A 15,596-nucleotide genomic window follows, 5' to 3' on the forward strand; every position below is an offset into this window, starting at 1 on the left:
CGAAGGTAACCGGTTCGAGCATAGCAATATATACATATAATAAAATAAGGAAAACCCCAAGGAAAACCCAAAGGGACACAAATACCGAAAACCTAATCTCCAAAATTCCCTCTAGAAGGAGTCATCACAGTTTGTATTATTTAATGGAGATAAAAGTATCTAAACAAGATATATAAATCAAGATAGAGTCCCGAGAACAAGAATCTTCGCTAATCCAGAAGTCCCCAGCATGCCTCAACGAGAAGCCTCGTGTCCTGCATCTGAAAACCACAAAATCCGCATGGGTGAGAACCAGAGGTCCCCAGTACGGTAACAGCTTCCACATATATAATACATAATAATAGAGGAAAGCCGAAGGCAATCCTAGAACTTCCTCCAGAAAATATCAAAGCTTATAAACAAGCTAAACCGTAAGCGGCAACTAACTAAAGATCCTTCAGTCTAACTAATACTTCCCTTTCTACTTCCTTCAGACCTCCCAACAACCAGCAGGAGTATAATATAGCAAACACAGTTATATCAGACAAGAGATTTACAAATAGGAACAAATAAGGCATTTAGGCAATTAGCAAGTAATATGCAGTCAAATAGGCAATCTCAAACAATTCATGTAGTATGCTTATGATGCATGCCTGTCCCTAGTGGCTGATGATATCATCTGTCGGTTATAGAGCCAACCCGACAAGTCCTGGTAGCTAGCCATTGGACTGTCCCTCTGTCGTGCATCCCCAACTCGAGTTATACTCATCATAAACTTGATCATAATCATGATCCATATCCATCACCCTCACTGGTGAATATTTATCCATCACCATCACTGGTGAATATTTATGGGGGCGAGCTCATCCGGGCCTTTCACAGTGCCCGGCCACACTTACGACATAGGGTCAAAAGAGCTTCGAGTCTCAACCTGGAGCACATGGTGGCTAGCCATTGCTACTACCCAGGGAAACCCTCATCTCCAATGGTGGAAGTGCAAACCTTCACAATTCAATCAACATCATATATGCATTTATACTTGGCCATAAACATGGCTCCGCCGTAACACGGCAATAATCTAGCCATCCGGCTCACGGTTAAATCCATAACCAGCCAATTCATTAACAATTACGGCCCTTCGGCCCATGGCACAACAAGCACTTCCACCGCCATTCTCCGCATCTCACATAATCATCTTTGATCCTCAATGATCATTCATTTTTCCCTTGCTTCACTCGCAAGTTACCACATTCACTAGCCCTTTTTCTCATGCTAGGCATATCATAATGATTTAAGACATAAGTGGTGAGATCGGAGGCTTAGGAGTATGAAATTTGGCTTTTAAAACTCAAAAATCAACTTTGGGATGAAAACAGGTCCACGCGTACGCGCACGCATGGATGGCGCTTTCTCGAAGAACGGCGCGTACGCACCAAGTGCGCCTACGCGCGAGGGGTCATTCTGCTAAAAATTTTCTAAGTTAAAAGCTGCAGAATTTACAGATTCAAACCCCAATCTTCCGACGGACATAACTTCCTCATTTTAAATCGTTTTTCACCCGTTCTTCGAACGGCATGGACATCCCGGATCCAATTTCATTTCTAAACAGATTTGGCACAAATCAGAGATCCGTAGTCCAAGTTATGTCCCGTCAAAGTATGCCCAAAAACCATGTTTTCATACAAAACCACAAGGTGCCATTTTCAAAACAAGCCACTTTCAACTCTTTTCAAAATCAATCAAACATGCCAATTTCAACCCTTCTCTTTGAAATCATTCAAAATGTACCAAAATCAACAACAAGCCATCCTCAACTCACACATTGACACTTTACCAAGGTTTCCAAAACCACATCCAACCATTTTAACACTTCTCAATCAAATGGCTAAAGGACAAACACAATATCATGTCATACATCCTTCCTCATCCCAATTTCCAATAATACCATTTCCAATTAACCATTATTATACATAATCAATATCATACTCACCATCAACATGGTACCACCCATCAATTCAACCTCAATCATCCATCAAGCATATATCACAACATGCATTTCTCATATTTCACACAATCAAGGCATCAATATTCATAATCACATATATGAACACATCATATATTTCAACCATTCAACAACACCAACAATTCAATGCCTATCTTAGGGCCTCTAGCCTAAGTATTTCCTACCACATTACATATTAGATACGGGAAACCAAAACCATACCTTAGCCGATTCCCCAAGCTCAACCGGAGCACTTCCAAACCACTTGTCCACAAGCTCTCAAGGTATCAACACCTCCAAGAACAGATTTTATCACACAAAACCCTCTTCCAAGCTTTCCAAAATCACCAATCAAGCTCCAATATTCACATATACACAACCTAAGCCACAATCATCATACCCATACACAACATCTCAATACCCAAACATCATAGAACAACAAATTATACTAGGGTTGAGAATCTTACCACACCCAAGGTCCAAGGAGACAAGATTAACCTTCTCCTTCAAGAGAGTTGGGTCCTATAACATCAAAGAACCCAAAATCTCAACATTTTTGCTCATGAAACTCGAAATCAAGGGCTGGAATTTCGAACAGTAAAACGTAGATTACCTCAAGATTGATTGTATGGGTTTTGTAGAGCTCTCCGTGGTGAACGCGTGGCCGCAAACGGAGCGGCAATCGGAGCTCTAAATCAAAAGTTATGGTGGTTTGAAGATCAAGTGAGAGAAGGAAGTTGAGAGAGTGTTCTTCCCCCTTCCATCTCAATTTTCAGCGTGTTTTGGTGTTGTGTGAGGAGAGAGAGTGCTGAAAACTAGGGTTTTGGTTTAGTTATGTTGGGCCAAGGGCCCACTTTGGGTCCGGTTGGTCCGGTTTGGCCCATTCGATCCAATCTTGGTCCGATTTCTATAAAATTGGTACCGAAATTCTCGTCTCAATTTCCTCTATCACATTTAGCTATAAAAATAACATTTTTGGCTTTCTAGAATAAATTCTCATTTATGGGTTAATTAACCATTAATTAACCGGGTCTTACAACGTGTCACATCAGATTTTCATTAACGGAAATAGCTACAGGGGCAAACGTGGGACACAATCTAATATTTGAGGGTGTTAATTGAGTAACTATAAATTTGGGGGTCGAAAATTTCAGGGGCCAAAATGGGTTTCAACTCGGTGAATTGCGCTAAGAATCTCTGTGCGATATCCGCGAAGGCCGTAATGGACTCTTGTAGGCCATAATCTCATGTCCGTGGACTTGTCGAAGTTTTTCGACAGTCGGACCTTGAAGATAGAGGGGTGGAAAGGGGTTGCGCCCATAATAATGGGGTGCTGTCGCTTCTTCCCTTTGTTTCTTCTTGTCTCCCACAGTCTTCTGATCTACTGCGGGTGTAGGTGTGAGACCGAGAGTCGGCTCGTCCATGTTCGTTGTCCCTCCTGGGGCTCTGCGGTCCTCCGGTCCCCTAGTCGGTGACCAGGTACAGGACAGGCTCGGACGGGAGTCTCTGCTGTGTTCGGGACGGTAACGGTCCCTCGCGGCCAGGTCCCTCTCCAAGTTTTGCACTCGGTGCCGGAATTCTTGCATGATCTTTGAGTTGTCATCACCTGTGCTGCCAAATGGGCGTGTCTCGGGAGATTGAGAGGGGGGTCATCCCGACGGGACAGCGATCTCGAGCGTTCTTGAGAAGAGGCTGCGGAGCTTACCCTGCTTCTCAAGCGGGCTCCCCCTTCTTCACGTATCTCCTCTCTACGAGGGAAAAGATCCATGTTCGCACTAGATCCCCACAAACGGCACCAATGTTCGGTTGCTCGGGTAAATGGTAGTCCGGACGAGGGTGAGGTGATAGTTCTAGATTTGTGCGCGAGCTTCTCTAAGGGAATGACAACTTGAATTGTCGATGGGTTGGCAGGTGAGGGCCACCTGCAAGGACACTCTGATGCCAAAATCAGGCGGCTAATTAGGGTTAAAAGGTGACGTAATGCTGGGGAGGGATAGGTCCCTCTTTATTTATACTCTGAACTCACGTGGGCCCCTTAGCTTGGGTGCATCTGTCTGGAAGCTTCTGCTAGTTGTCCAAGTCTTCTCAGCAGGGCGTGAGGTGCCGGGTGGGTCACCTTTGGGTTCAGGTCTAGTGAGCCGGCGGGTTGGCGGTCCACAGTCGGACCGGGACCCTTATTGAGCTGGGCTGGAACAGTCAACAAATGTTGTGCATTACCTTCAGTGACTAAGTCAACAATGCATGGTTGTCAATGGACCATTAAAAGAAAGACTTCTAAGGAAAAGGATAAGCCAAATGTTGTTGAACCTTGTAAAATGAAAAGAAAAACTACCACAACTCTTGGACGGAAAAAGGCATGTTATCATCAATGGTCAGAAAATTAATCATATATACTTTTTTCACTTATTTATTCTTGATCATTTGACGTCGTCTATAATTAATGCAGATCATCAGATTGATGATATGAATTCCTGGCGAACAGAATTTTCAAATATTTACATATGGTATGCCTCATATGGATCAAATATGTGGAATTCAAGATTTTTGTGCTATGTAGCAGGTGGACAGGTAATGCTATTGCAATGTCTCAGTAAGTTTATATATGTTAGCACTGCTATAAGCTGTCAAATTGTTGTTAAGTGAATGATATGCCAGACCTGAAATTTCTTGTTTCTTCAATTGTCATCCATGATTATTTGCTTGCTTAAACAAGAGTTTGCAACCTCAGTTTCATTCATTGTTTATGGTGTGGATTTTGGTTGGGTGGGAGGAGGGGGGTTATTTTCTTTCCTTTTTATGTAGTTTTTGTGCGGTTTATGTTCAGGTGGAAGGCATGAAAAACACCTGTTCTGGTTCACTGGATAAAGCTTTGCCGAAGGCAATAGTATGGAAGACTTTTCCTTGCCATACATTTTTTGGCCGTGAAGCTTCACATACGTGGGGTCCTGGAGGGGTTGCATTGCTTAATCCAGTAGAAACATCTCAGTACAAGACACACATGTGTCTGTACAAAATTTCGTAAGCAAATCCTTGAATTTGTGAAATTATACTTCTGTTTACATAGGATCCTTTCTTCATTTCAGTGATATGCAGTTATAGCACAAGTGTGGAGTTTTCGTCCGTTTTATTTTTAAATTGCTTACATACTCTACGGAAGTTCTGTAGTTAACTTCTTGTCCCCGTTTGTTACAGGATGGAGCAATTCAATGATATTTTATTTCAGGAAAATGGATTAAGCATTGATACTGGCTCTCCTTTACTTGATATAGCAACCCTGAATGCTATCTCTGAGAAGGAATTCAATTCTCAGGAGGTTAAGGTATTACCCGATCCCCTTGTTTTTCTGAATTTGATTACTGAATTTAGTTCGTTCTTTTTCTTTTTTTCCCTAACAATCTCCTCATTTAGTTTGTTCCCCTCTCTCTAATAATGTTGCAGGATGGTTGGTATGGTAATGTTGTTTACTTGGGGAAGGAGCAGGACATCCCCATAGTTACCATGACGTGAGTGACATATTGCCCTTTCTATGAGGAACATGTTCTTAGAGCACATTTAGTGCGTGCTTTAGAAACATGTACAACCATTAACATGTTCGAATGTTATGTGTCCGAGGACACAAGTATTTCTCCTCTAGTTGCCATGTCAATTTATTTCCTAGTTATAATATAATCATGTTGTGTTACCTTAATCAAACCAGGTGTTCGCTCGCTGATATTGAAGGCTTCAAATCTGGGAAGCTACCATTACGAGCCCCTAATGAGGCATATACCAAAACCTTAATTAAAGGATTGGTAGAGGGCAAACAACTTTCTGAGGGGGAAGCCATTGCTTACATTGAAGCTGCTTCTAAATCCTTAATTTGCAGCTAGACATGTGCCTTTTGAATCGGGGTGTAAATCTTATTTAACAGTTTACATATATTTCTATTCCCAGCTTCGCATACACCTCGCTTGTGGGCTGACCATTTATTATTGCTAGGGCATTCGTCATGTGATTGCATGCATATATATATATATATATATATATATATATATATATATATATATATATATATATATATATATTACTTTCGTGTATAGTATTTGAAGTTCCTTGAATGTTGTTGACAGGAACTTACTCCAGATTGAATTGCTAATATATAGTTGGACAGAACCTTCTTTCTCCCTTTTACAGCTGAATACGTAGTTATCCCGTTCTGAATCATTTGCTTTTTTCATACAATGTTATTAGAACCAAATAACTATATAATTAGAATTAGACTAAACTACCAAAGGTACCTATGAAAGATGTAGTCGTTGACAAGAGTACTCATGAATTTAGAAAACAACCCGAATATCCACAATTATATAGTTCAGTTTGTCAAATGTAACCAAAAACGTTAGAAGGCTTTGTTTACATGTCCTACTTGTCTATTTCCTTTCTAACGAGGCAAGAGAGTTTTTTTAGGTGAATCATTTTTTTTTTTTTTTGGATGTGTATTGTATTTACTTAAATAATAAAAAATTAGTAACTCCTTCAAATTCCATTTAAACACAGAATAGAGTATAAAACTCAACCATGCCTTAATAGAGCAGTTTTTGATCTTTTCCTTTAGCCAAACACAATCTTCTTTGAACCCATTCCTGTGAATCCATTCCCGTGATGCCATTCATCTCCAAGTTCGCCTTCAAAGTTTAGGATGGGGAGGTTGTAGTTGCTTCAAGGAACTTTGTACAGGAGTGGTCTCATAGTCGAAGTCATTGAAGAGGTAATCCTTTCACAACCAAAATTGGTGAATCCTTGTAACCTCCAATTTGTTAGAGTTCTTCGTCGCATGTCAAAGATTGAATCATTACTGTTAGTGAATTTTTGGTAGGTTTAGTTTTTTAATAACTGAATCTTATTTTGGTCCTTTTATTTAAGCTGAATATTGTTTTGTGGTTGGAATACTGTTGTGTTTATTGTGTCTGAAACCATAAACATGGTGAATTTAGAGAGATAGTGAGTCAGGGTTTCACTAGTTCGTAGTTTGTGATGGCCACTAATGGTAGATTTTTTTTTTGTTACAGAGATAGCTACAATGCATATTATTTTAGAGATATATCATGGAGGAAAATTTGAGAGAACAAAGGATGGAAAAATCGTGTATGAAGGTGGTGAGAAATCTGAAATTCCAAGGGTTAACACTTTGAATGGATTTTTTATTAATGGTCTCCTTAGAGATATTGGATACACTTTGGTCGGTAAACGCTACTGGTTAGTGTCTGGGATGGAGGTTGATGGTGGTCTCAAGCTATTGAAAACTGATAAGGACATAATAGAGTTGTATGAAGTTGCATTGAGCAATGGAAATAGGGTATGTGTGTACACTGAGCACCCAATCAACTTACCAGAAGTTGTTGAAGAGGATGATCAAGCTTCAAAATAGGCACCTATAAGTAAAGAAGGTGGTATTGTGATTCCCTCAAAGGTGAGGCTAAAGAGCTATGCAAGGAGGACTCCAACTCCTAAAAAAATGAAGGTTATGAAACAAGCCAGCACATCTGATCAGCCCAATACCCAACCCATTATACACCTTAGTAGCAGGTCCAATAAGCAGTCCATGAACTAGTCCAATACACAACCAAAAAGATCATTACCACAGTACACATATTTTCTTAGCCAACCCCATCATGAGCCCAAGAATCCTAGAAAGCAATATACCCAGAAGAGGCAACATTCACAGCCAAATACAACCAAAAAAGCAGCAAACTCCAATTATCCCTGTCCAAACTCAGCAGACACACTAAGCCACAAATAGTTCAAAACACAATTCCAATTTTGAGCCTTTTCATGTTGTAACAGCCAATACACCAGAAATTTTAACACAATATATACCTCAGTCTTATAATGAATCCCAAAGTGATCCCAACCATGTAGAAGAGTTTGAGTCTCTCACTCAGCCCCAACCACCATCAGCAAGTCAAAATATAGAACAAGAGCAGGATCCATCCGAGTAGGGAATAAGACAAGTGCCTAAAAAATAAAATAGGAAGAGCACAACCAGACCTGAACCTACTGGACAATCCTTCATTCAGAACTCAGATCCTAACAAGGCTTCAAGAATTTTTGTGCCAATAGATGATGTTGAAGACTATTCAGGTGAGGATCCCGGGTTACATTGTCATGAGTTTGAGGAGCTTCACAACTGTGCAGATTCTGATGAAGAGCAACCAGATGTGTTTCCACAAGATAATGTTGATGCACCAGTTTCAGAAGTTAGGCTTGAAGTGGGAATGGAGTTTGAAACTTAAGAAAATTTAAAAAGGCTGTGAGGAAGTTCAACATTAACTTAGGCAGGAGTATATTTTTTCCTAGAGTTGATAGTATAGGGGTGAAGGTGCTTTGTTGAGATGAGAACTGTCCTTGGTAGATATTTTGTGCTAAGAGGAGTTACCCCATGAACTATCAAGTGAAAACATTTGTGAATGAGCACACATGTTGTAGAGTTGTGCATGACAGGTCTGCTGATGGTAAGTGAGCAGTTGATGAGTTGGAACAGCAAATTAGGGTGCATCCAGCAATGACTATAAAGGAAGCTGAAGATTATTTTAAGAGTATGATGTACTGCTGAATGACAGAAAAATTTATAGATCCATGACAAAGGCAAAAGATAGAATTGAAAGAAGTGAGAGAGCACAATATGCAAGACTTCGAGATTATGGCATGAAAATCTTGAAAATCAATCCGGGATCTATAGTAGATAAATGCACTAGACAAATGCCAGACTCGACTTTGTTGTTCAGAAGAATTTGTATTTTTCTGGATGTTTGTAATAAGGGATTCTTAGCTGGATGCAGACCATTTATTAACTTGGATAAGACCTTCTTGACATTCATGCTCATTGAGTCATCTGATTAAAGCCCTTGACAAACCTTGTCATCCACCCTCAATTTCATCAACCCATACAAAGTAATTACAGTCTTCATTATATAGAAACCAAAAAAAAAAAAAAATTAGAGTTAGAGAAGAACCCTAAACCCTAACTATGAAACTCGTAACTCAAGGATCATACATTTCAGAACGGGCATCGAATGAACCATCTTCCTGAATTCGCAACCGTTGAAGACTCCAACAGCACAGCATTCCCACCACAGTAACATCTTCCATCCAGGATTTTTGCATTTTTCGTCTTGGAATTCGACGTTCCAGAAAAGTTGCAACTTTCGCTCCAAGTCATTTTTCTTCTTGACATAGCTAAAGTTGCTCTAGCTATCATCTTGTTTAGCGGGGGTGAAGGGAACGATGGATGGAGTGTTGGGGATGGATGGAGTATTTGGGAAGGATTTTACTTTTCTAACGTTGGGGTCCAACGAAGAATAAAGAACTAGGGTTCATAGTGTTGCCAATTCAAGCTCAATACACGTCAAATCGACAACATGATACTGTGAAAGAAAAATGTCCACATAGGACACTCAGTTAAAGTTGAATCAAATTTTGTTAGTTTTGTATACGGGATTGATTTTCTGTGGGTATTTAGGTTGTTCTCTAAATTTATGAGTATCTCTTGTCAACAAATACATCTTTCATAGGCACTTTTGGAGTTTTGGTAGTTTAGTCTTAGAATTTTTACTTGTGCCCAACAAATAAAGATGCATAATTAGTATTTATAAAAAAAATGATTATGTTAATGATAAAATAAAATTGATATTCTTTTTGTAACGACAGGTTTTAGTTACGATTATAAATTATAATGTGAAAAATAAATGTTCTAGTAACTGATTGTTGAAAAAATTTTAAATTTACATGGACACACAAATACCGAATACGTAACTTAATGTAATCATTAATTTTGCGGGGGAAAACTAAACAAATAATGGTACTCCTTCAAAAAAATATTTATTTGCGGTAGATGATAACATTATTAATATGTTGTAGACTTCCAATTTTCATTACTATAATCAACCGATAATAACTCATTTATATTTTCTGTTAGATGATAATAAGTTTACAATGTAATCACTAGTTTTCCTTTTTAACAAGGATGGCAAAATGGTGAACTTTGGCAAAATTACAGAATGCCTTCAGTTCTGCCGAAGGCTTAATTCAAGTTATCAGAAATGTAAGAATTAAAGAATGGACCACCAATAACTGATGCTAATAAATAGCTGGAATCCTGGAGCCCTAACAACACTACTCGAGGGAAGGCTTGAATTCAATAATTTCCTACTCCCTATCTACCTTTTATTTTTGCATGCCCAGAATCGCCAAGATGTTTATGTAATTTATTCCTGAGAAAAAGAAAATACAGAAAGTTACATGGCTGTCCCTCTTTTTGACAAGAAAAATTTCGCCTGATAATATATACAACGGTAACAACAGCAAAGCTTATCCAACTAGATAACAAATAATGATAAATATGAGACATAAATTACCTTGACTCAAACTCCTCTCCACAGGTCTCGCAAGTATTGCCATGATTCTTTGACGCACCCTTACAGAAGAAACACAATCAGAAATCAGAACTTGGAGTCATGGAGTACAAAATAATCTAAATTGTAACTTGTATAGCTGTACAATATCATGGACTCAAATATGAAACTTTGACAGAACCAGAGACGGATTTACTTACAAGGATATGGGGGCAATTGCCCCCATTAAATTTTTATAAACAAATAATAAGTATATACATAAATATAAAATGCCCCCTTTAAAATAATAAGTTTGCCCCCATATTTAATTTTTTTAAATATGTGTGAAAAATCTAGATTATTAAATAACAACACAATAATAAAAATTATCGAATCATATAAATTTAATCTATTTATATTAGAAAAATAAATATGCTTGATTAAAAAATAATAATAATTTAATTAGTTAATTATCCAAAATCAAATTTAGTTTTTCAAATAAAAATGAGACGGTTAGTATTTAATAGTTTTTTAATTTAATTGAGATAATATATATTATATATGGTTTATTTATTTTTACTATTTATTTAATTTAGTTTTGGTATTAGATATAATAATTATTTTCATCAAAAAAATTTTTACCATGAATATTATAGAGTGTCAACTGTGCAATTAAATAGTAAAAAATATTTGAATAATTACTTGATAGAAAAAAAGACATTATTTATATTTATATATAAAAAAATATAATTATTTGAGTTAAATTTTTATTTTTTCGTAATTATTTTTGTGTTTCTTTTTTTAATCTTATACATTTTTTATAGATTTTTTAATTATTGAGCTATAATTTTTGTATTATATAAAAAATAATCATTAAAATGTGAGTTGATGGATATAGAGGATATTTGACAAAAAAATACTTTTAAATTAATATACTTTTTATGTGTTAATTAAAGATTTAATTATTCTGTTGGTCCTATATATAATTTTGCAAAATTTTCAATTAGATTCTTATACTTTTTTTCCTTTTAATTGGGTCCCTGCACCAATTTGTTTTTTCAATTAGGTCCCTATTAACAGTAATTAGCTTAATCTTATAGGAATCCAATTAAAAGAAAAAAAATTGGTGAAGGGACCCAAATAAAAAGAAAAAAAAGTATAGGGACCCAATTAAAAAAAATTTAGTGCAAGGACTCAATTAAAAGGAAAAAAAGTATAGGAATCTAATTAAAAATTTCGTGAAACTATAGGAACCAATAGAATAATTAAACCTTAATTAAATTATTTAAAGTTTGACTAATATATTTTAAATTTTTCAATATCTAAATATATTTATGTTAAATTTTTATTATTTTTATATATTATTTTTGCCCCCACTGCTAAAATTTTCTGGACAGAACCACACAAATGGAAATCAAACACGTTATGACTGCTACCCCTTTTCTTATATCATCCTAGCTACTACATTTAGGAAAAGCAAAAATTATCCAAGGCGAATTGCGGGTCTCAAGTTAGCAAGCTACCTAAGCAAAAGACAGCATATAAACATCTCGCCAGTCGCCACAAATGATCAGATAATGGAAACAAGCTTAGTCACAAGTTCTTACCTTGGCTTTTCTTCCTTTTGATGAAGTTTTAGCTTTGGATTTTGTGTCCTTTGCATCTCCTCTCTTATCAGCTGGTTTATTTGAAGTCTTATCTCTACCATCATGCCCGTTCTCTTTACCATTAATCACATTCTCCACGTTAAATTGGAAGGAAGACTCCTCTGCATGAGAATTGCCATTCCCATCATCGTTGTTGTTATTATGCTCTTCATCGCCATTGACGGCTGCTGTGCGGGATTCTTCTGGATTTTTCCTACCCTTTTCTTTCTTGGATCCGCGTTTCTTTCTTGCGCCCTTCCGGTTTTTGTATTCCATAGGGCCAACCCCATCATCCTCATTCTCAATTTGAGTTGGAGGCACTGGGGCATTGGGCTTGCGTGTTGAAGCATGTGGCTTTCTGCTCTTGTGACCTGCAATCATTGCTTCAAGAGCACCAATTTCATCATCATCATCATCACCATCTACAGACACACTAACCACATTGCCTTCCTTTTCATGTGAAGCATCATAAAATTCTTCCTCGTCATCATCATCAGGCTCGACTCCATTTCTAGTGCTCTCCTCTGCAACATTAAGACTATCTCTAATCCTCTCCTCCAAATCCTCAACCACGTGATCAGCATCCTCCTCACTCTCCAACCCTTCCTTCTCTTCTCTTCCTTCCACCTCAATCTCACTCTCCAAATCGTCCATAGCAACCTCCTCATCCTCATCCTCAATCGAATCCCTAAACTCAGCAACCTTCTCCTTATGCTTCTTGGACTGCTCATGGTTCTTCCACTGCTTCTCACTCTTGAACTTCTTCCCACACAACACACAATAAAACTCCTTCTCACCACCCTTCTTCCCCCCCTCCTCTGCCTCCTCAAACCACAAATCATCCTCCCCGTCCTCGCCCTCATCCACCTTCGCCCACTCTGGCTCCTCGTATGCCATTGCCCTCTCCCTCCTCTCCTTTTCCAACCTTTTCTTCTTCTCCTTCTGCTCCTCCTTCCGCTTCAACTCCTCCTTCTCCTTCTTCATCTTCATATCAATCACCCTCTTATCCCTCTTCTTCACAAACTCAGCCAATCTCCTCACAGTATCATTGTACTCCCTCCTCGCCTTCTTCCTTACCTTGTTATTTTCTTCCTCCATAAGCCGCCGCGACCGCCGGTTCGGACCGGCCGAAACATCATACTCATCAACCCAGCAAAAATCCATAACAGTCGAAAACCCTAACCAATAACCATAAAACGCAGTAACCTGCTCGTAAGGGCTATCTAAATTACCCATAACAGGAGCTTGTCTAATGGAATCAACACCTAACCCTAAATTCTTTACGAAATTGATCTCATTAGCGTGAATCTTATCGAAAACATCAGAATACACCTTGTAGAAGCCTCTACCGGAATCGGAGTAGCCGGAGAAGACGGTATTGGAGAAAAACGAGAAGAGGTCGGGGACGGAGGAGTTGCGGAGGGTGTCGGGATCGGAGAAGAGGATCTGAGAGCGGTGAGAGTCGTACCAGGAGCGTTCTTTGGGATCAGAGAGGACCTCGTAGGCGTGCTGAAGCTCCTGAAACTGCGCAGTGGCTTCCGATTGGGAGATACCTGATTGGACCAGCTTGTCGGGGTGGCGCTGCAGGGCTAGGCGGCGGTAGGCGGAGCGGATCTCCTCCGGAGTGCAGTCACGGGGGAGGCCGAGAACCTCATAGTGGCATCGCTTCGCTGACGCCGATGACGACGCCATTGACGGTGGTGGCTATGGCGTCGAATTAGGGTTTTTTTTTTTTTTTTTTTTCAGTGTAGCTGTTACCCTCTATTTATGAAACAGAGCAAGAAGACGAAGGCAATTTAAACTTCACCTTTTTATATAAATAATTAAAAAAAAAAAAAGTAAAACACTCAATAGTCAATAGTCAATAGTCAATACTCAATACATACTAATTAAATTATTTTTTGAATTTAAAAATATGATTTTTGTTATTTTTTAATATTTTTTTAAAATTAAATAATTTATTTAAATTTTCATTTATTACTCAACTTATTAACTTTTAACTTATATACTTTTGTTAGTTGTGCTTTATCTAAAATCTTAAGAATTTATTTGGGTGAAATTTTAAAAAAATATTTTTTTTGAATTATTTTTTGTTAAAAGATTTTATAGAAAAATAAAAATAATTTTATATTTGAATATTTGATATAAAAAGATATTTTTATTTATCAATTATGTTCAAATATAATAATATAAAAATAATTTTTCATTTATTTATTAAATAATATTTTTTTAAAAAAATCTTTTAAAAAAAATATAAATTATAACTTTTTAAAAAAATATTTTTTTTAATACTTTTATTTTTATTATTAAAAATTTATCAAATATGCTAAAAAATAAAATAATATATTTTTTTTGAAAAATTTTTTTTATTATTAACTTAAGGACAGTCAAACAAACACTTACACCTTTTTTTATCCATGTTAGATAAAAATCATTATTATATAAAGAAATAGTTATATATTGATGTCTCAGTACACTTATAATGTTTATTATTTGGTAATTTAGTTGTTTTAGTTATTTATGATGTTTTCAATTAACATCAAGCAAAAAGTACAAAAATAATTAAACGATTCAAATTAGCTAAAAATGATGTATGAATTGTATATGTCATATAATATAGAAAGTTTATAAAGAGGTCTTAGATTAACATTATAAAAAAGTTCAATTCTTTTGAAAAATATTTAAGAAATTCAAAATATTCTCAGTCATTTGACATCACATAGTAAAAATTAGGAATCTTAAATAATTTTTTTGAAATTCAAATGCTTGTAATTTATTTTTTTTTTAATTTTTATTAATACAATTTCTCTATTTTTACGTGTTCTTCTCTTTTACGTTTATCTTTTATTTTTCATCCTTTCTTTAATTTTTTATTTATTTTAATTTCTGCAATTTACTTTGCTTTCGGTACCTCACATTTCTCTGTTTATTTACTAATTTTATTCTTTTTAATTTCTGTTAACGTTATAATTGCGATATTGAAATACCCATTTTTTTCTTTAAATACATAACAAAATTTGAATAAAACCATCCTATTTTTTTCCCTTAGCATATATATGGTATTAAATTTAAAGTTTAGGCGTTTGTTATAGTGTAGATTAATAAAAATATTTACACATATAGAAATTGACTAAATCCCATAGTGGTTTCTGAGATTGATGTTGTACACCAAAATCGTCCTTGAGATTTTAATTGCATCAATTATGTTCTTGAGATTGAAAAAATTGCACCATATTAATCCCTGATCCGTTTTCCATTAACGACGCGCTGACATGGCTAGATGACATGGACCTTTGGTGACACGTGTCACCTCATGGTTTGGTCACGTGTAGTAGTATGATGACGTGTCAGTTAGTGAAACATGGCATGCTGACGTGGATAATTATGTCACGTGTTACAATGCTATTTTGTCACGTGTCGGGTTATGTCACGTGTCACAATATTATTTATCCACGTGTCATCTAGGGGTGGGCAAAAAAATCCATATTTTGGATTTTAAACCAAATCCAAACCAAACCATTTTAAAAAAACCAGTTTTAAACCAAAAAAAATCCAAACCAAATTACATTTATTTTATAATTTGGTTTTTGATCCAATCCA

At 36.7% G+C, this 15,596-nt stretch overlaps 2 protein-coding genes and 1 long non-coding RNA gene across 3 annotated transcripts in view; 2 read left to right on the forward strand and 1 right to left on the reverse strand.

The window, feature by feature from the left end:
• The window catches only part of LOC112722582 (histone deacetylase 5), a 29,500-nt gene extending 23,356 nt beyond the window's left edge, over nt 1-6,144 (forward strand). Inside the window, exons 10-14 of the mRNA XM_025773664.3 lie at nt 4,428-4,549; nt 4,806-4,999; nt 5,174-5,300; nt 5,420-5,484; nt 5,679-6,144. Coding sequence (XP_025629449.1) covers nt 4,428-4,549; nt 4,806-4,999; nt 5,174-5,300; nt 5,420-5,484; nt 5,679-5,850 — 680 coding nt within the window. The 3' untranslated portion in view covers nt 5,851-6,144. The remainder of the gene's footprint in view (nt 1-4,427; nt 4,550-4,805; nt 5,000-5,173; nt 5,301-5,419; nt 5,485-5,678) is intronic.
• A 291-nt stretch (nt 6,145-6,435) lies between these two features.
• On the forward strand, nt 6,436-9,008 carry LOC140176399 (uncharacterized). The gene is made up of 2 exons (XR_011867741.1): nt 6,436-6,728; nt 7,030-9,008. It is a non-coding gene; the product is annotated as an uncharacterized lncRNA (long non-coding RNA).
• An 877-nt stretch (nt 9,009-9,885) lies between these two features.
• On the reverse strand, nt 9,886-13,789 carry LOC112722583 (DNAJ protein JJJ1 homolog). Its single transcript, XM_025773665.3, has 3 exons — nt 11,958-13,789; nt 10,375-10,433; nt 9,886-10,230 (listed from the first exon to the last, which is right to left on the reverse strand). Exons 1-3 carry the CDS (start codon nt 13,686-13,688, stop codon nt 10,173-10,175), a joined length of 1,848 nt encoding a protein of 615 aa, XP_025629450.1. The 5' UTR covers nt 13,689-13,789; the 3' UTR covers nt 9,886-10,172.
• Nucleotides 13,790-15,596: the final 1,807 nt, after the last annotated feature.

Source organism: Arachis hypogaea, chromosome 11 (assembly GCF_003086295.3).
Source record: "Arachis hypogaea cultivar Tifrunner chromosome 11, arahy.Tifrunner.gnm2.J5K5, whole genome shotgun sequence".
NCBI lineage: Eukaryota > Viridiplantae > Streptophyta > Magnoliopsida > Fabales > Fabaceae > Arachis > Arachis hypogaea.

Excerpts from the sequence above, each read along its gene's own strand:
- LOC112722583 (XM_025773665.3), bottom strand. The coding sequence starts at position 13,688 with ATGGCGTCGTCATCGGCGTCAGCGAAGCGATGCCACTATGAGGTTCTC. Across the intron at positions 10,434-11,957 it reads CAAAAGGAAGAAAAGCCAAG|GGTGCGTCAAAGAATCATGG; the intron begins GTAAGAACTTGT and ends TTCTTCTGTAAG. Across the intron at positions 10,231-10,374 it reads GGAGAGGAGTTTGAGTCAAG|GAATAAATTACATAAACATC; the intron begins GTAATTTATGTC and ends TCTTTTTCTCAG.